Genomic DNA, 22,164 nt, shown 5'->3' with positions numbered 1-22,164 from the left:
TTTCAGTATTGAAAGTGAAATTTGATTGGATTTGATGGGAATTGATTTCCTCCCCTATGGCCATTGAAGAAACCTACAGGATGTCTTCTACTGAGCAGTACAAAGATTCAGTCACTCAAGAAGTTCATGACACTGAGCCAAAAATGTGATACATCCTGCCTACTTTCCCCGAGTCCAACAAAAAATGACTGCTCTTTTTGCACTCAATATCTCATCTAAAATCAGTAAATTAACTAAGTACTATTGAATAGTATTGGACAGATAGTATTCATAAAACTCTTTTCTTCATCAGCAAGGTTTTTCTCATCCTTTAAAAACTGGAGTAAGACATCTCCACTGAAAAGATTAGTCAGATTACTAAGCATGTGTCTAAATCCAACTCTCCTCTAAATATCTGTCAAGCAAGTTGGTTGTTTAACATATTCCATTTTAAAACAGCATTTGTTCCACTTTTGAGATATGTTCCTTTTATATAATGTCTATATATATAACTTCAATTCTAATTTTGATTAGCAAGGAAGAAAATATTTGAAAATTAAATGTCACAAATTGTTTTATAAGCCACACAGATGTAAATTATTCATTAATGCTATCCTTAGAAAGAAATGTAAACAGCATGTTTATGATTTTATATCCTTAGAACTTGGTACTCTATTTTCTCCGCATTTTAGCACCTCCCGTTGCTTCTTATATTCATTTCCTTCAGCAGATCTAAAAGAAGTAATAGTGTGGGATGCTTTATTTCTGTAATGCAGTAAGCAAATAGAAGCACTACTAATCAGTAATGCTTTAAGTCACACAAAATTTACTTATTTGGTAAGCCAACTAGAGATTATTGCAATTCAGCGTCACAATGATTTTTTTTCTTTCCTTCAGTTTGAATTATAAACTATTTTTAAAATGCAGTTTTCTGTGTATAAATCTAGTATACTTCATCACTATTGCAGCATCTATGTTTTTTCCAGTCTTGTCTTTTCTTTGGCAAACATATTCAAGACTGCAATTATTCTTCAGTTGAGAACAGTTATCCCACACTTCTCAGAAGGAATAAAAAAATGTCATAACTAGGAATATAGTAACCATTATCATACGTGATTTTCTCTATTTTGTTAGCACTGGGAAATTCAACAGCATTGGATGTGCTGCCTGTTGTACCAGTGAATGGGTTGACAAGATTCCAGTCTTGGATTGGTACTCATACATACATACATATATGAGTAGGGAATAGATAGTATCATATCATTGCTCAGGTTGGAAAAGACCTTAAAGATCATCAAGTCCAACCACAGCCTAACCATAGTACCCTAACTCTAACAACCCTCCGCTAAGTCATGTCCCTGAGCACCAAATCCAAACGGTTTTTAAACACATCCAAGGACAGTGACTCAACCACCTCCCCGAGAGCCTATTCCAGTTCTTAACCACCCTTTCTGTAAAGAAATATATTTTGATCTAGTAAATAGGGTGAGATAACTAAGCCTCAGTATTTCTAGCAGATAAAATGAAGCTAAAACCAGAGCAAGACAAAAAAGCACCTTTAACTTAAATTACCCATCTTAAGTGAATTCTGCAGACTTCTACTGTCCTGTGTGACCCTCTGACAACATTTGTCAGTAGTTACTCACAACATTATCCATAAAGCAATCTTGTTTCCTTAAATACAAACAGATTTATTTGGCACTTTGAAACAAATGAAAACAATTTGCAAAATACAGGGAATTGAATATACATATACATGTACACGCACATGCATACATTAAAGAAAGGAAAAGAAAACAGCATACTTCTCCATTCTCAAACTGTGAGTACAGGTTTCTTTCTTTGTCATATCTGTCTACTATTTACTGCTGAAGTGTGAAATGAGATTCAGATGAATAATCTAGCCTAGCTGGCCTCCTCCTTCCTTTACGGCAAACACACATCTCTGCAGTCAAAACTACATCTTACAGTTCATCGCTCCCGGTAACCAGTATCTGCTTATTTTCCATTCTCTCATAGAAAACAATAGCTGAGAGTTTTAGTAAGCACCATCTTTAACTGCTCCCCTTCCTAATTATATCCATTATCTCAATGTTTACTTAATATTCGAAGTCTAAGAACCTATACCTAGATAAACTGAATATTGATTCTAAGCAGGTATTTAGATTTATGACTGAAACTGACCAAGACAAGCAGAGAAAGAAAATGAGTCAAGGCACAAAGTTACAAAGATTTAAGTGTGGGATAACCTGAAACTCTGTAAAAAGTCCCATTGACTTCATAAGGATTACTTATAGTCCGTAAAGTTAAGCAATCTGCGTGGTTGCAAAATTGAAAGCTTAGATAGACTGTAATTGGATTTTGAAAAAGCTTCAGAAATTGAATACATAGCTATAAATCACACATCCTCTAAGAGTTATAAATCACCAAAAAGGATGCTTGAACTATAATTATTTTTCTTAGTAGCTCAGCTGTATACAGACTAATGAATAGAATAAGATTAATTTTAAATTATCACAGATCATTAAATGTAAGGTCTCTGAAGCACATCATATAAGCCACAAGATATGAATACTGAAGGCACCCTTTTATTTACTTTCTTGTAAACTAAGATAAGTGCATTAAGTGTGTGACAGAGAGAAGGGAAGCTTATAAAAAAATAAATCTAGGTGAAGATCAAAGATATGCTCAATAATTAGGGTAGAATCAGTATAAAAGGAGTACATTTATTGCCATTGCATCATGCAGATGCTTAGAGACGACATGTACTTTGTTTTAATTAGTTGTTTCTTTTTTTTGACTTTCCAGACCAAAGCCTCCTGATAAGGAAAAAAAAAAAAAAAAAAAAAAAAAAAATGTAGTCATTGGTCAAACTGCTTGTAACAAATCTCATTTTAAATTGAAGCTATTTATTCAGAAACCAATCTACAACTGCAGCAGTAATCAATGTGTTTTCCCTTGGAGTAGAACTGTTCCTGTGCTACCGGAGGACTGTTGTTAATTGCCTGTAACTAAATGATTGCTGTGCTTCGGAAAGTAGCTCCTTGGTGCTTGCTCGTTTGTTGTGTTTAACAGAATGCTTGTCCCCCTAAGGGTTAGCTGAGTAATTTTCCTCTACTACTTTCTACATTCGGCCTTGGCTCCTTAAGGAGGGCAAGGACTGTAATTTGAGCAACGTAACACAGAGGTTAAATGGGTTTTAAAAGGTTTGCACTTTTTGTCTCTTCCCTCTGATGTGGTATTGTGCTGAAACTGAATCTTTTTAGCAGCCAGCCACTACAGGAAACCTGCGTTTAAGCAGGAAAAGCAGATCAAAGGCAGTGCAGTGCCTACTGTAGCAGTCATACTTAAATTGCAAAGCAAAAGACAGAATAAGGCAGCACAAAAAAAAAAACCAAAAAAAAACCAAAAAACCACCATGTTATTACAAAGGCAGCCTCACACTCTGTCCTTGCTATGACATGTTTACTACGCCTTGCTCTCATGCATATCACTCTCATAAGGCACCATTCAGGAATAACTTCTCCCAGGAAGGAGTCTGAGTACTCCTTCCCACTTCACACAAGGAAATCCAAGACACGGGAATGAAATGATGGCAGCCATCCAAGGGGTCAACACCAATGACTGGACTGAGCCGGCTGCTTCTGACACCTTCAGTTCCGTGTAACACACAGTGATGCTCTTCAAAAAAATCCTGAGGTATACAAAGTCTGTTAGCTTCCCTTTACAGTTTAGCAACCTGGGAAACACTAGCTCAAGGCCTGAAAGCTCACAGTCGCATGCTGCGCTGTGCCCAGGCTAATCTGTGCCCTTCACAGCACCATGCAGATGGGACTGTACCAGCTGTGGTCCTCTGGGGGCTGGCTTAGGCATTGGCACAGTGGGATGTTAGAATAGAGCAGTCTGCTGGGCTAATCAGTGTGTCTCTGCCTCAGGGCCTGATAAACATCACCTGAGACAGAGGGCGAGCATGTGCTGATAATCATGGCTCAGCATGGACAAAAATACCAGCTTGCTGTGCTCAAAGCATATAGCAAGAAACTGACTTTGCAAACAAATCTGTTTAAGAAAGACCCATCTTACCCTTCCCGTGCTCAACAGTGACTGTGATCGCAGCAGATAAAAAGGAAATTTCTAGAAACTTTTGGGGTGAATTGAGAAGTTTGTTTCTTGTTTGGTGATCTAGTAGGTTTAGGATAGGTTCATATGTATTCAGATGGACTTTATCAATTAAAATGTACCAGAATAGTCTTGAATTATTTCATGGGGAAAAAATCACCTGGGAGGGCCTCTTTAATAGCAAAGGTGATTGCAATGCAATGGTGCAGTCCATTTATTTGATTTCATGCACAGTGTTAGAGAACGAGTAACTACCTGCAGTTATTTTTTTCATCTAATCTCAAAATCATTAATTTAGCAAAAACTTCTGTTTTCCAGCTGTAAAGTTTCCCCTCACTTTTAATGAGTCATAACAGCAGGCGCATAAATAGAGTATTTGGTACCTAGCAACCCAATGTATTAAAACCCTTTCTCCTAGTCCCTACTGAACAGCTGCATCACCTGTAGTACAAAATGATAAACAGTCTATAGTATGCCTAGAGTAATTTCCATTTCTATTGATATTGTAAAATACTGTATTATTTGTCTATGCAAACAATTTTTTGTTAGCTGTTTTTAATAACGTTCCCCTCTCTGGACCAGAAGAGTAAAAAATATCTAAAACAAAGGTTTTTCCAGCACAGTTTTTGTAAGAATGACACAGGACATAAATACTTCTTTATTTTATTTTATTATGCTTTTAGTGTCTTCTAGAGAGCAATGAAATCTTCTTACAGTCATTTCAAAATAATAAAAAAAGTGTGATTCTCAATAAATGTAGTCAAAATAAATGGAATTATCATATTCTTCTATAACCTTTTGTTTCTCTAATTGAATCATATTGTGTCAAGTCTGCATAACCACAGTGAATGAATAAATAAATAAATAAATAAATAAATAAATAAATAAATGAAAACCTGTTAGATGGTTTAGTTGATTATATCAGGGCTATAGTGCTTCATTCAGCCCACTAGAAGAGGATGGTGTGAAAGCAACGTTCAACTGAGCTTTCTCCAGCACAGATTTTATGAAGCAAAACTATATGACTTGGATTTCCAAGATGTGATTTCTTGGCATTCCTTAGCACTGAGGAGTATTGGAAAAATATAGGGGGTTGGGTTGTAAGGTATGCCATTTATTACTTAGTTCAAATTACAGCATTGCTAACATTACCACACTTTTTGTTTGTTGCCAGTTGTCAGTTTCCTATTGATAACTGAAGTAAAAAGAAAATGGATAACATTGAGTTTTCTTGAGAATGCCATGGTTTAGACAGGGAGAAATGAAGGTCCATGATGATACATTACTTATTCACTGATAAGTGACTCCACTGAGAAGGTTACTGTTAGATGTGGCTACATTTGATCAGAGTCCCCAACCTCAGGAAGGGAGCTACGTGACATGTTCTCAGTCATATCAATCTCCAGCTGGGAGTGCACCAGGGGGTGCCCATGGTCTGAATGTTGATGTCAGAACTGACATATTGGGATGGTATGCAATGACTAAACATAAGCCAACCTTGCTTGTGGAAAGAGAGGAGAAGATGAGTTGCAGATCTTGGGAAACTGTGTCAAAGATATTAGCAGATATATGAGATGTGTGGCTTTGGAGTTTCTAGGTAAATTTATCTTCACATCCCTCAAACCGTTTTTCTCTTTGCTTTTTGTTTATTTGTTTGCTTGCTTTTGGGAAAAAAAATAAATAAATTTTAAAAAAAAAAATCCCTAGTACAATCTTAGCCAGTGGACTGAAATTCATCCAGAAGCTTAGCTTTTTCTTATTTGTGTGCGAAGTAAGGGAGGGAATATGCTTTCATTATAGTACCTGTCCTCCTCCCCTCCCCCCCAAAATAAATAAATAAATAAATAAATAAATAAATAAATAAATAAATAAAAACCCATTCACCTCTGCTTTCATTGTAAATGGAATGTCAACATTTATGTGCATAAAACAAATTGTTGTGTATCTGCAGGGAGAGAGATGGACGAGGGTTATCAAATCTCTCTTATATGTATGCGTGCACACATACATATTCCAATATCTGTTGTTTTACCAAAGAGCAATTCAGATACTGCACCAAAGGAAAAAGTATGTTAATAAAGAACACATTTCTACCTACTAGGTTTTTTGTTTTTTTTTTTTATAGGATCTTCAAATTAAAAAACAAAAACAAAACAAACAACAACAAAAAAACCCCTCATTATTTTATATTAGTAATTAACATAACTATGAAGTCTGTTGTTAATCTTTTCTGGTTTGGAATGTGGCTATTGTATTTTTTAATTCTTTGCAGAGCTGATGTATACAGTTGAGCTTGCTGGTGGGCTTGGTGCTATTCTGCTGCTGCTTGTTTGTTTAGTGACTGTCTACAAGTGTTACAAGATAGAGATTATGCTCTTCTACAGGAATCATTTTGGAGCTGAAGAACTAGATGGAGGTAAGGCAGCTTTTCAGTCTGTTTCTTACCTTCTAAATGTGCCTATTTCTCTACATCAAGACCCAAATTTAATTTCAGTTCAAGATGCATTAACAACTGCAATTTTTATTTCCCACTGCATTAGGCACTGACTTTAATATGCATTCCTCATGCAGCACATTAGCAGCAATGACTACTCAGCTGATGTTTGTGCTGCTCTCTGGTTTTCGAGGTGACACGCTTGTCTTTTAGATCCATACTCCTAGCACCACATGAAAGTTACCAACACTGAGGCTTTCAAGGCTATTTCTTTCCATCGCTGCTGAAAGCCAGCTTCACCTCCTCTTAAGAATGGAAGTGTAATTGTATTTCACTAATAGTAAGAGGTTGTACAGAATTTCAGTATACTGCTTGTTTAAATGGATCAGTTTCAATAATCTGTGCTGAGTGTTTGGGAGCGCACCCAACAGTCCATTTTCTTGAGTTCATTTACTTAGTCACTTGGAGTGCGGCTAATGATCATTAACATTGTTTTGTGGTTCAAGGAAAGCCAGTTTTAACAAAAGTAATCTGCAATGTATGCTCTGGACTGTGTCAAATGTACATATGTGGGTTCTTTTTCTTCTCTTTTTAATAAACAAAGAAGGTCTTCACTGCCTGTTAATAAAACTGCTGCTGGACAGCAAAAGCAGTTGAGCTTCATGTTCTGATTAATTAGATTTGGTTTCTTGGGTCAGAGTTCTTGATGTTTTGTGCTACCACTACATCTTTGATGACAGAACCTTCCTTTTTACTGAAATACTGCTGAAAGTTATGTTGCAGTTCAAGGTAATAGCCTGTGGATAGCAGCTGCTGTGTGAGGTACTTGAAGAAATCTGTCACTGATACAGGACAAGAGTGGCAGCAAAATTAAAGGTCTCTACGTAAGGGAAAGGCTTCCATAATAAGATCACAAGGAAATACCCACTTCTGTCTCCAATGTAAAAATTCACAAGAACTGAAAATAGAAAACTCTCAGAACAGTGAAAAGTCCCATAACATTAGAACATTTTGTATCCTATGAGACTGATGAAAAGAATGCATATTAGTGCAGCAACTCAGTGGGTAAAAAATAAACACAACAGGTTACTTATTTTACAGAAGAGGAAACAGTGGCCCATCAGGACTGTGATTCATGAAGTATTTTGACAGTTTCTACTTTTTTTCAGAAGCTGAGATCCCCCCTCATCCAAAATGCAGCCCACAGTCTATAGGAACATGCTTACTTGCATGTATGAATTGAATAACAATCATATCATATTATGAAAGAAAAAAATATATATCATTTAGTAATTGTTTAAATAGTTGAAATTTAACGTTTTCTCTCTGTGTTGCAGTAATTCTTCCTTTTACGGTTGTCAATTATTGTTACTTCAAATCTCTCCAATTAATTTGAAGACTTACTCTTAGCAAATGTTACACACCCATCTCTCTCTCCTCTCACTCTTTACATCAGTGACCTACGAATGGAAATGCTTTAATCATCTATTTTAAGTAACAAATTTTTAGATTTTAAACTAAACTGTTCTGGAATTCAAGAGAAAGAAAAGTAACATTGGCTTGTTTTTCTGGGCAAATTTAATTTAATTTACAGGATAAAGCTTAGATTCTCCTTACATGTTCAATGCCAGCTCATTCTTTGAGTGCTTAATTGAAGTATCACACTGGGAGAAATACTACTTGCAGATTCTCAGAATACTGTACCTACTACTGTACTCAGTATACTAGAAACATGGATAAAACCTACTGTGACAATGAAGATACTGCAGCTGGACTTCTGCTCTGTCTCCCTCACCTATGCTCTTGCAGAATTAAGAAGATAGAGAGAAAATACCCTACAGGATGCCAAGCCATGGTTTGTGTGGAAATAAATTGTAAACATAAATTCAGGCCATTTCCCTTGGCTTTGCCTGTTACAGACAGACACAAAATGCTGAACTGTAAAATCTTTTTCTGACCTGAACTCCTGCAGTGCCACAGCCAAGCACCTACATGTTATTCATCATTTACATCATGCGCTGGTGTACTTCAAGATAGCATGTAGATAAGCAAACATCAAAATGTCACAGGGCTTTTTGTGTTCACTATGATGTATCCAGAGAGAATTTGAAATACTACAGGAGTGAGGTCCAAGTGAAATTTTCCTTTAAAAATATTTATAAAATGCAATCCTTCATTTTTGCACAAGGCCTTCAGGATGTTGAATCTCATCACAATTCCTCTTTCTTTTCCTTAGACTCTAGTTTTTCTCATGCACAAGTCTGTGAGAGGCACGGGTAAATTGTGAGAAATAGTTGAAAACAAAGTATTTAACCCTTAAAATTTAAATTATTACTTTATCTGAGAGTGGTGGAGATTAAATAAGTATTCACAGATGCTGATTCCTCATTTCTATTACTTGCATCCTTGAATTTCCCATTTCCTCTCATCTCAGTAACTCTGTTTTCCTCTTTTTCTCTCTTCAGCAAACACTTCAGTTCAGACTTGTCTTCTGGGAAAGCCCTCTTTTTTCCCTTTCCTACTGAAGTAGAACATAATCAAATTAACACTGTGTGCTGGAGTTTGGTTAGTGGACTTCATCACATATCTCCCTGGGCAGTGAAGCACAAGCTTCACCGATGGCCAAACAACTTTCCCACTTGAAGGTGCTTGGCCTGGCGTTGCCTCTCAAAGAGACAGCTCATCCCTATCGGTGAAGTGGTCTGAAACCCCCAAACCTGTTTGACCAGCAAGTCAATTTAAGATCTGACAAAATACATAATAAAGATGATACCCTTAAATATCATCTTCAAATGTTCACTAATATTCTGAAAACAAAATTTATATTATGAATTTATATGCATGTTTATATTGCAGCTTCCAGTTTCAGAGAAAAGAGCACACAATGCATTTATGAGTAGAAAATGCCTGCAGGCACCGGACACTGCCATTTTTGGATACGTTAGTAACCGTTTAAATTGATTAAAGTTTTTGTGTGAAGGAATAAATAAGCACTATCATCAGAAAGAAGAAATTTTGCATGAAGAGGCTGACATTAAAATTGACAAGAGCAGAATGATTTAGAAATTAGAAAGAAAATTGAACAAATGTGCTATGAAAACAGTTCTGTAATAAAAATTCATAAATATCTCTTGTCACAATCAGTCTGACTAGAAGCCCAGTTTGAGAGCTATAAGCAATAACAATAAAAATAAAAATATTCAGCTGATAACTAGAGAGACTTTTGTTTGACAGTTGATATGACAGCCTTCAAAATGTCTCTCAATACATATAGTTCCCATTAACTATTTCTACAGTGTTGGACAAGGCTCTCTCATTGGTGTCTTTCACATTATTCTCAAATTTCCTTGCAAAGGAAAAAGAGGAGAACAGGGGGACTGAGGTCTCAGACTACACTCAGCCAGGCTTGGTGTGAGGGGACCAAGGCCTTGGAGATTTCATTTTGTTTCCTTTTTTATTTTATTTTATTTTATTTTATTTTATTTTATTTTATTTTATTTTATTTTATTTTATTTTATTTTATTTTATTTTATTTTATTTTNATGGTCCTTATGTTCTACTGGTTATCTGATAATTTCTATTAATCTTAATAGTCAATATCCTCCCCTTTTTATTGTTTTGTTTCCTTTTTTATTTTATTTTATTTTATTTTATTTTATTTTATTTTATTTTATTTTATTTTATTTTATTTTATTTTATTTTATTTTATTTATTAATGTTGCTAAGGTGGTTGAGAAGTGTCATTGCTAAGCTCTTTAAATTTAGGAAATCTTCCTTGGATTCTATATATGACATCTGTAGTGGTTGTTTCTGGGCTGAAAGTGTTGCACTCTAATAAAAATGAGTTTTATTGTTTTCTGAGAGGAAGTAAATCAATTCTCATATTAAGAAATTGATAAAATGATCTCTGCCTTGAAATCTCTGTTGCATCTGGGACTACTTAAGTGCTTATGATTTTCATCTTTACCATTATTTATCAGCAAAAGACTTGTATGGCTCACAGACAGGCCTATGGGATTGCCCCAAAAATACCTTATTCACTGCACAAATTAAGATGACGTAAGGCACTCTTCTCTGTGGATTCCTGTGTTTCACCCCAGTAAACTTCTTGTGAAGCCAAGAAAGATAATGCTTCTAGATTCTTAATGCTTCAGTGAGACTTAGATGCTAACTTTCAAATATATATTTTTTTTGTGGCCTAGGCACCTGCTGAAGTGCTTGTGTTAATGATCATGATATGCAGGTATAGCTAGACTGAAATTACTGCTGAAGCTAGTGACTTTGCAATTACAGAGTCTTCTCTAGGGACTCATGGAACAAGTTTGCAGTAGCAGCCTCAGCACAGTGTATGTATTCTTGATGGCTACTGGCAAATTGTGGCAATAAGAAATCCTACTTTATGAATATCAATTTCAATTTCTGTTAAAATCACCTTTAGAAAAAAATATGGTCTTCAGCTTTCTAAATTTTACTAGTCATGTAACAGTGATTTCCTAATTTAATTACAATTTTATTGTTGGATAATTGCCTACATTAACTCATAATTCTTTTTGTTTATGTTATTTATTTACATCTGAGGAGAAGTTCAAAGAATAAAATCTCAGTTTATGTCTCCAATGAATATGGGACTTCCTAGCTTTCTTGAAACTTACTAATTCAAATAAAAGATTCTGTTTTTACCTCTTTCCTTATTTTACTATCTCCCTGTTTTATGGCATATAGAAACATTTTTTAAAAAGTAAACTAGGAAGAAAGCAGAGTCTATAACTGAAGACTGAGATATCTCCTGTTCCTCAGCCAGCAGCTCTGTCAAATGCCTCTGAGCTTTGAAGTTGTTTTTCTTGTTTTGCTGCTGTTGATGGCTTTCTGTTTGTTGGGGTTTTTTTGTTGTTGTTGTTTTCAAAGGACTGATTTCCAAGGTAAGGAAGTTGAATGCAGCATGTTGGCATTCAATGTCTAGAATCTTAGGTTGAAAACCTTTTTCCAAGCCATTTCTCTCCTGAGGTTTGTATTGTGTTTTGTTTTTGTTTTTGTGTTTTGCTTTTTTTTTTTTTGTTTTTTTTGTGTGGGTTTTTTTTTGTTGTTGTTGTTGTTGTTGTTGGTTGGATGGTTGGTTGATTGGGTTTGTTTTTTTTGTACCTACAAAGACTTCTTATTTTTTTTTAATTTTACTTACACCAAGGCTATCCCAGCTCCAGCTTTCACACTACATAACCCCATGATATAAGCACTATCATAGATTATTTGAACTAAGAAGCATGCAAGTAAACATGTATTTTATACAGGTAATTAGCTGTTTTCTGTTTGTTTGTTTGTTTTTTTAATTAGGATAACAACAAGTAGTTACTACTTTACACTTTGTCAGTTTAATATATTTATTTTGTCCATAAAATAAAATTACATTCCTTCCTTTTCAGACCCGACATGACAGTTGCTGACTTTCTGATCTTTAAAAATTGATTGAGTCTTTCATAGGTGTATGCTATGCTTTGCTATGACTCCTTGCTAGGTAGTTTCCATTCAGTCTTTCAGTACCTACTACTAATGATTTTTTCTCAGACTAGCATATACAAGAGAATATCTTCTATCACCATGTTTTAGTTTTCATAAATTTTAACATTCTGATAATTGTATATATAAACATCTGCATTTTCATGTCAAGAGCAATTTTTGAGATTAATGCTGCACCAGCTTTTTATATTAAAAGAAGAATTACTTCAATAGTAGTATTTAATTTAGATACTAACTTCCATATTAATGAGAATGATTTAAAAACATTGAACCTTTCCTCTTCGTTTAGCTACAAATAAGAAATCAGAGTAAGTAAATAAGAAAAAATCACCTTTAATAACAGATTATTCAGTTTAAATAAGTAGTAATACTATGCACCAATTATTAAGAAATTTTAGTTGTAGTTATTGATAATAAGGAAAAATATACCTTGATGGGTGGCTGACAAATTAATGGGAAGGGAAAAAAATGCATGCCTGCTGCTTTAGTACTTATATAAATGTACCTCTTGTGGGCAAAGGACATTTTTATTTTTCCTGGTCTGTGGTGTGCTGAGAATACTCAAGAACGTTTTTAGAACCAATTACACTTCTCTAGCCCTTTTACCAGTGCTGCATTTGTAATCTCCCTTCAGTTCACCATTTCCCACTTCAGGCGAGGCTCTAGAATATCATTAGGAATACTCCATTTAAGAGGTACTTTACCATGGCAAAGCTGATGTTGTCAGTTTTTTGTTTTTATTAACCATAAAATAGACTTGGCATTTAAAGAACAAAAATTAAAGTAAATGATAAGGTGAGCATCACAATCAACAGTAAATAGTCTGAGGAACAATAAAAGCGTGAAAGACTCGCAATGATTTGGTTTTTTTAATCATCCAAGAATTTGGGTTATCTTTTTCATTGTTTTGAGGGTGATGAGCACTGTTTCAATGTGAACATTAAATGTGGCCCCACAAATAATGAAACGCGTACAGAATTCTGTGTGAAATTTTGAAAACTCATCCCTTTGCAACTCTTGCTGAACACAGTGTGTTTTCAAAGGGGCTTTCAAAGAAAGCCTCACAGCAGTTCCCTGCAGTACTTGCAGAATCCATTTTGTCATTTCTAAGGACCCCATTTGAAACACCTGATTAAATCAGTACATTGCTCCTAGATGAGTACCTGTTTTTACAGTGCTGACACATGCTCTGGCACATCAGCTGTCAATCTTCCATTGATTCCTAAAGGTAAGATGTGGGAAAGCCAGAAGTGTCTCCAGCTACTCCTGGCTACAGAGCAGCCCATGTGTTGTCAGTCCTCATTGGAGGACTGGGTATTTCTGAAGTCGCTGTTAATGATTCTGGGGGATTATAGAACATAAAAAGATGTGGGCTGACACTGGTGTACAGCTTCATTAAAATAATATTCAGATCTATCGACACTATGAAATATTGCATTGTATGTTTCTCTTTATTTTGATCAGTCTGTCTTGTGCTTAAACATACCATGCCAGCTGGGAATCCAGACTTGTCAACTGTTTGAACAAGGTTGATAAGAAAAAAAAAATACTTTATGAAGGTACTTTTCTATTTTTAATTTTTCATCTATAAATAGTTTTCTGTACTCCATTAGCAGAAATAGATGCAATGCTTAAGGTTAATGAAACCTCAAAGGCCCAAACTGCCATCCCCTTGGAGGGCAAATTGTTAGAAAATATGTACATATATAATAAAAATTAAAAGTTGAATCTGTCTGCTCATCCCTACAGAAGAGGAAAGTCGATGTATATGGAGTCTGGGTTTCATTTTATGCTTTATGCTTGAGCCTTTAAAAGACTGCTGCTGAGCACATCCCCAGAATAACAACCAGCATTTACGACTTCATCCTCTAAAAATTTATATCACTTCTGCAACATTAACCCTCTAGTAGTTACAGGGAAGATGATCATTTCTACATTTGGATGATCACTGAAATAAATGGACAGCATTAAAGAATGCATGTTGCAATGATGCAACAGTTGTTTTGGCTAAAATCCTGAGTCACTGAATGAAATCATGTCTCCATTTGTTCTTAATGGATCTGGCATTTCACCTTCAATGTCTACCCCTAAGATTGATCCAAACAATTTTTTCTGGTCTTACTTTTAACTCTATACAACAATCAGAATGCTATGGCAAAGTTTGTGCTTTACAGCCTGATTGACCAGAGTCTTGAAGTACAGATGGTCTTTGGTTGACTGACGTGCACTGTACCTGTAGCATGGGCCATGTCTGACCTCACTGATCTAAACTAATCCAGAGCTTCAATGTATTTTCTTAATTGTTTACAAGATTGCATGAATTATTATTATTTTTCATTACATTTGCCCATGTAAGGTCTGTGTTATGTTTCATTTCAGCCTTTTCAGTTAATGAATACAACAGAGCTTCACAAAAATGGAGGCTGTTGAGCTGAAGAGCTCCATCCTAGTTGTATAATACCTAGTAAGCAGCAGAAAACAATTACAAATCTCATAACCAGAAAGGATTATTTGTCCATACACAAGGAATGGGAAGAGGTAAAAAAAAGCCTTTTCCCCTCTACAGCAAAAAGTATTGCCAATGTATAGTACTGTATGTCATACTGAAATGCAGTAACTGAATTAAAGGACAGCTATTGCATGAAACAGCTCTGCGAAGTACCTAGACATAAAGCTAGAAGAATTTATTCTGATATGTTTCTATAAAAAAGAATCCCAAAGTAATTAAGGGAAAAACGATGCTTTCAGGTAAAAGACTATGTAGAAATTTGCTCTGAATCTCCACAGAAAAAATAAATTTTTAGATGAAATGATCAAAATCCCTGAATTTGATAATTAGCAGGTATTTTTCTTCCTAAGTCTGGCTGGAAACAGGCAGTGAGAAACTATGTTCCTGCTTATTGCTAATGCACCAGAGCCTGACAACAAGAAATCTTTGAATAAGAAAGTGCAGCAACAGTCAGTCACTCTGAGAATACTTGGATAGAACACTTCATTGTTTGATGACAAGGGCAAATGAGAAAATTCTCTTTGTAAAATTAATTTTCGGATGCTACCAAATTTTTTTCACTTTTGGATTTTTGCATTTCTATTCTATAGCTAAAAGTTCATTCCAGACAATATATGAACTGACTGTGTACCCAAATCTGGGAGGGTTTGGTTATTACCATATTACACAGTAATATCAAGTCCTTTGTGGCTTGATTGTGATTAGGAGAAGATTAGGACATTTCTGATTAAATTTTGTTTTGTTTCTGTTTGTTTGGTTGGTTGTTGTGGGAAAAAAATATATGCTGAGACCAAATATTTTCAAGTGTAAAAGATCTGTTCCAGTGAACAGTCAAGAAAACAGAAAGTTATGGTGTATTTATTGCATACTTGCTCTAAGTCTGGGGTCGCCTGGATGGGCTGTTATTCAAAAGAAGGCAGAGATGGAATAGAGCCTGACAGAGCCTCCTCCTTCCATGTGACATGGCCAAAAGACTGGCAAGATATGAACCCCAGCTGCCAGGCTTTGACTCAGCCACAAGAGCCCAATGGCAGCAAGCTCTCTCTCTCAATCCATTGAGACAGCACATTTAAAACAAAAATAAAAACAAATAAACAACAACAACGAAAAGTGAAGATCAGAAAGATCTTTAGAATATAGACATCAGTTCCACAAACCATGATCAGAGAGGTCATCTACTCTGTGTTAAAATACTCTCCTGGAGATGGGTGGCATGTGATCATACCCTGTGTATCCCAGTCATCTCACATTTTTAGAGTTGTCTGCTTATGCCAGTATGTCAGCCCATTAGATAACAAAATTACCACATAAAGTAATTCTGCTGTAAACTGAGCTTTCTACTTTTCATCAAAGTTAAAAATAACTGACAGATGGGGAGTATAATAGCTCAGGAAAACCACTGTGCTAGAGCAGCAGTTTCCCAGACTGGACTGCATATCTATCTGTACTGGAGTTTAAATAAATTCATCATTGCTTGAACCCAACTATGTATATATACTCTAGACCCTCACTCTCTTAGCCTTTCAAATACTATTAAAACTAGGTAACCATGTTTGAAAGAATGTTCTCTACAATCATGGATAACACAACTAAAGTCAGTAGGAATACTGTATCCTTCATATTATGAAAATTTATATTACAAACAAACAAACAAACAAACAAATAAAAGCATTAGATTCATAATTACGTGTGCAAGAAAGTTGTGGCATAGTGTGAATAAGTTTCCCTCAAATTAAGAATGTGCAAACTGTCTTCACAGACAATATCCTGAAGCCTTCAAAACAGTTTGAATGCTGCATTATTTTTTAAGATTCATCCCTTTGAGAAATGACACATTTTCATACTTATTCCAAGGCTTCCAATGGATTAATGCTGCTCTAAAACATGTAATATCATTGTAATCATTACTAAGGCTACAAAAGAAAATGGCATGACCACATCATCATTATGTCAGTTGAGGTGATTTCTCCATATATCTCCTGACCTTTCTATGTGTTAACTCTGTTGCTGGATTAAGACTATCCTAATGTAGGGACAGAACATGTTCTGTAATCTCACACTAGTTTGCATTTGATCCATTCAGTGGCAATATCAGAGGCATTAGGAGTTTCTTTATCGTGAAGGATTAAGTTTTCACAAGTCCTGAAGATGAAATAATGGATCAGAGGAAGGCATTATTTATCTCGTTTGTTGGTGGTGCTGGTTTTTGCTGTTTCATTATTAATTGTGAACATAAAAATCCAACCGATAATGTCACATACATTGTGTAGAAGAGAAAAGTGAAGGATGCAGTCGTTTCACTGGTTTTGAAAGTTTGAAAGAAGTTTTACCATTTTAATTTTGTCTTCTGCAGATTTTAATGAGCACAGTATGAATGGTTCCTTGGAAGGAAGAGTGGACAACTCAAGTCTAGTGCCTGCCCTTTAATTTTGCTTATACACTTTGCACCCTTCCTACTTTTGGCAGGCTTTTCCAAGTAGTGTATCCAAAGTACAAAAAAATTTAAAATCAAAAAAGTTGGCTGAGCAAAAGAATGAAGTCAGCACTGAATGAGTGTAACAAGACTTACACCACATGGTAGAGCATTCAATCAGGTCTCTTTTATGAGCAATTGATATTCTCGATGTCCTGGGCAGAATGTTGTCAAGAGAGTTAGAAGGATGTTAACATTTCATTAATCTTGGTATTGATTTTTTTCTGCATCCTTCACAACAAAATTCAAAACATGACCTCTTATTCCACTGAATTAGTTCCAGAGCACTTGGTGTTATCGACCTCTTAATGAAAATTAATGATGACTTTTTTGATTCAGTCTTTCAAGAAAGCACACCAAGCACATTTAAGATACAGTCACATATATTTCACTTAATTGAAATGAATTAATACACTGTTAAAGACCAAAATGAACATTAATGTATCATTAAATTAGCATATTTAAGTACATAGAATTCAGGATATTTTAACTGCGTAATTGGGATCTGATGCTACAGAGATCTAAGTTTGGCAATAATCCCAGTCTTGGGAAAATAATGAATTTTACAAGTAAATCTATGCACATGTTTAGAATGTTTTAAGCCTTAAATTTATAGTGAAGATTTGACAAAAATGAAACATTTTTACTGTGCAAGAGAAATAACTGTTCATTTGTACGGGTATTTTGATGCTTTTCCATTTTAAATCTAGAAACAATCTGTATTCTTTTAGTGACTTTTCTTCTGTGCTCACAAGCTGCCACCAGACAGCTGAGTGGATTTTCTTCATACATAGCCTCACACAAATATTTATGCACAAACTGAGTTCAGTGTATGGGTATGGATCACTTCTGCCTTGCATCCATGTAAATAAGGATTAGCTCCACTAGGTGGAACATGAAAGATGAATGGTTTAATAACTGGAGATTAGATAAAGTCTTGCTATTCTATATAAACAATTTATCATTCCTGAGAAATTCTTTGAGGAATAATTCCTGGCAACCATCTAACCAATACACAATAACAGCAAACAATCTAATTTGCTTTTTTTCCTGTATTTCTTTAGACAACAAGGACTATGATGCATATCTATCCTATACCAAAGTGGATCCTGATCAGTGGAATCAAGAAACTGGAGAAGAAGAAAGATTTGCTCTTGAGATCTTACCAGATATGCTTGAAAAGCATTATGGATACAAGTTGTTCATACCAGACAGAGATTTGATTCCCACAGGAAGTAAGTCATATGTTATGTTTGTGTATTTCCTACATAACATACGCTGTGGTTGCATATATTATTCAAGTATTAATTCTATGCTTGCTTCTTTGGAATGCTGCCTTTACTCCATCATCTTATGTAATAAGATAAGCCAGCAAATGTGCTTGATGTGCGTTTCCTAGATAAGAGGATTATATTATATATTATTATATTATTATGATTATATTATATATTATATTACATATTACATAGTGTACTATATTCATTGAAGGTGAGACAGTGCAGATAGGGCATGTATATGTAATGGAAATTAATGAGATTAATATTTATTGTTAGATTTTTTGAGAGCTTTCCCATCTAGGAACTAATAAAGAGGTTTTTATTTTCTATTTCTAAGTGTTTCCCTGGAAATATATCCATCACAGTAATTTTAAAATAACTAAATAATCACTATTCATCTATACAGAAACTCAGCCAGGAAGAAAACTGTTGTCTTTTGGGCTAAGGCAAGATCTAAGAGAAGACATCTGCAGCAGAGTAAATAAAAGACTGCTGGTGGTATACATTACAGATAAACATGTAGTGGAGGCACTGAATAATTTTCAGAGATTGAAAGTGAGAATTGATTCCAACTGAAATAAGTAGATCTATTTTGTATGTATTTAACATATTCCAGCCTATGCTCAATAATGTTTGTAAGCTGCAGTTCATAACTTCAGTTGCAGCCATTTATAAAACTACTAAGTTCAACATATTTTATTGAATTTATATTCATAAGAAAGGATGATTGAAATAAGTAAAACACAACCTTAATCATAAGCATATGGATATTTTCAGATCCACAGCATCCTGAACAGTAATTTGCAGGACGCAACTCTGTTTCTGTGAATGCATGAAAGGATAAGAAGAATCTAATGCATCAGTAGACCTTGGAATATCATTTTAGTTTTAGGCTGAAAATAAAACACAGCTTCTGCTCTGTTGCCTATCTGGGTGACTTCTTTTTATAAAATGGTGATGGATAAAATGATGATGGACACACTTGTTCCAGTAAAGATATAGGCACAAATTGACGATGTAGCCCAAGGGGAAATAAATATTTCACTGAATCGTAGAATGTTTGTGGTTGGAAAGGACTTCTGGAAAACATCTGCTCCAGCTGCTTTGTTAAAGCAGAGTCACCCAGAGAAGGTTATCCAAAAACTTTGTCCTGGCAATCAGAGTTTTATTTAATATTTAATATTTATTTATACTTGAAAGTGGTGTTTTTGCAGCATTTTGTGAATTTTTCTCAGAAGGGAGTTTGCTTCTGATGTTTCTCTCCAGCCTATGGGAATTAAATATTTTCTTGCTTTGATTTTTGAGCAAATGTTTTATTTTGTAGCCTACATTGAAGACGTGGCAAGATGTGTAGACCAAAGCAAGCGACTGATCATTGTCATGACTCCAAATTATGTGGTAAGAAGAGGCTGGAGCATCTTTGAACTGGAAACAAGGCTTCGGAACATGTTAGTCACGGGAGAAATCAAAGTGATACTGATTGAATGCAGTGAACTGCGAGGAGTTATGAACTATCAGGAGGTTGAGGCCCTGAAACATACCATCAAGCTCCTCACTGTAATTAAATGGCATGGACCAAAATGCAACAAGTTGAATTCCAAATTCTGGAAACGTTTACAGTACGAAATGCCTTTTAAGAGGACTGAACCCATCACACACGAGCAGGTTTTAGATGTCAGTGAACAGGGACCCTTTGGGGAACTGCAGACAGTCTCCGCAATTTCAATGGCTGCTGCCACTTCTACTGCTCTTGCCACTGCTCATCCAGATCTACGCTCCACCTTTCATAATACATATCATTCACAGATGCGCCAGAAACACTATTATCGAAGCTACGAATATGATGTACCTCCTACCGGCACCCTGCCGCTTACCTCAATAGGTAACCAGCATACCTACTGCAACATCCCTATGACACTTATAAACGGGCAGCGGCCACAGACAAAAACTAACAGGGAGCAGAATCCAGAAGAGGCTCACACAAACAGTGCGATACTGCCCCTCTTGCCACGGGAGACCAGTATATCAAGCGTCATTTGGTGACAGAAATGCAAGGGGCCGTCCATCCCCTTGAGTAGAAGCTGAAGTCTGCAGTCCGGTGCCTGGAACTACATCCTCGACTGCTGCTGTTAAACATGCATTACAATCGATAATATATGAGGAAAAACAGGGTCTTGTACATACGTTTTTTGCAATTTCTTTGTAGCATCAGTCTTCCTGTTTTACCCATGTTCTCTTCCCATACACATTTTCGACTTTGTTTTATATGTCATTGGAATTTGTATATTTACATTTTTTTAAACAAAGAGACTGCTGTATAGATAGGAAACTTTTTTGCTTCATTAGTATAGTTTTAGACTTTTTTTTTCCTGTTCATTTTTAACCTCTCTTGGGAATGCTTGGACAAAGCTATGTTGATATCAGAAGCGCCATCCATTTTGTTGGCCTGCCTAGCCTGATTCCTGAAGGCCATGCCTGCTGCAGTTCACCTGTTTTGGGTAATATTTGTTCTTAGAATGACCCCATCCCTCACTGAGAGCTTCTGTTTCATTTCCTCTCCTGTAATGTGCATTTCTCCCTCCCTGCCCTTCCAATGGCCCCATGTGGGGTAACACTACAGTCTGATCATCTAACATTTAACTTGGTAGAAACTTGTCAAACAACAGAATATACCCAATCTGTATCAGTTGCTTCACAGTAGTCACTACAGAGTGTGTAGAAAATAGAGATGGTTTGATTTTTGCTTTCTTGGGGGTTTGATTTTTTTGTTTTTATTTTAAGAATGAGTCAATTGTACCCCTTTTATAAATATAAAAGCAAACCCTATTTTTAACAATTCCTGGAAAAGTATTAATGTGGTCATGGATTTTATTTTGAAGCATTTGTTTTTTTTTCTTTCCTCCCTTTCAAAACCCTGCAAATAAGATAATTTCCAATTTTTAGGCGAGTGAGACAAGTGAGGCAATAGGCACTGACATGCAGTGAGTCCTGCTGATATTTACAGAGATTATTTCCAAACCAAAGGGGAATAAAAAAGCAGTATCATAGATGGTTGCCACTTTGTGTTAAAGTAAGCATTACTTTCTGAAGAAGGAAGAGCAAAACATTATTTTGCAGTGGATTGCAGAGTCCCCTTGTATTTTAATGTTCAAAATTGTATTTGCTTTAAAATGATATATTTTAGATGAAAAACAAATATTATTTAATTTGGTTTTATCTTGGAATGATAAGTAAAGCTTAATTTTGACAAGATTTCAGTAAGAACTCAGGCAAAAAAAAAAAAAAGAAAAAAGAAAAAAAAAATAAAGAAAAGAAACATGAACACCAACAAATATAATTGTTTTCAGAATAAACTTTATTTATACAAAATTAATATTTAAATAAGACTTTGAGGTATTAAAAACAGTTTATTCACTCTAATGAACAAATAAATTAGTTTTATTTTTTATGTATGATTCTATCTTTGAGGAGTTGCAAATAATGCATTTACCACGGTTGCCAGGGAAGAAACAAACCGCTGTCTTTATAACTGGTCATCTTTAAGGCAAATGAAACAAGCGTCTTATATTTTAAATAATGGAAGAGTCCTTTCTGGTTTGAGAAAGAGCACAGAGCACTGCTATAGATGTACAAGCTATTCAGGCCAAGCTGTCTGCCAGTCTCTGCTAGCAGAAGCAGAGGAGCAGAGGCAGAACTGCTGCTTGCAGCACACTCCCATAGAGTCGTGGGTTTGATTGACTCTGGCAGAAGTGTAGCTGCTAGCCTGGCAGACAAACCTGATTGTCTGTTTCTGCAATTAATTAGCTATAGAAATTTTTATGGTAGCTGACTGATACTGGCCAATATAAGGAATGTGTTGTGT

The 22,164-nt window shown here is 35.4% G+C and overlaps 1 protein-coding gene across 2 annotated transcripts in view; it reads left to right on the top strand.

Moving 5' to 3' along the window:
• The window catches only part of IL1RAPL1 (interleukin 1 receptor accessory protein like 1), a 667,444-nt gene extending 645,839 nt beyond the window's left edge, over nucleotides 1–21,605 (top strand). For both annotated transcript variants that reach the window (XM_015885202.2, XM_032440904.1), the window contains exons 9-11: nucleotides 6,371–6,514; nucleotides 18,090–18,260; nucleotides 19,627–21,605. In XM_015885202.2, the coding sequence (XP_015740688.1) occupies nucleotides 6,371–6,514; nucleotides 18,090–18,260; nucleotides 19,627–20,345 (1,034 nt within the window). In that variant the 3' untranslated portion in view covers nucleotides 20,346–21,605. The remainder of the gene's footprint in view (nucleotides 1–6,370; nucleotides 6,515–18,089; nucleotides 18,261–19,626) is intronic.
• The last annotated feature ends 559 nt before the right edge of the window (nucleotides 21,606–22,164 follow it).

This window comes from Coturnix japonica, chromosome 1 (assembly GCF_001577835.2).
Source record: "Coturnix japonica isolate 7356 chromosome 1, Coturnix japonica 2.1, whole genome shotgun sequence".
NCBI classification, from domain to species: domain Eukaryota; kingdom Metazoa; phylum Chordata; class Aves; order Galliformes; family Phasianidae; genus Coturnix; species Coturnix japonica.
Note: the sequence above shows the minus strand (reverse complement) of the source record. Positions and strands in the feature narration are given on the sequence as shown.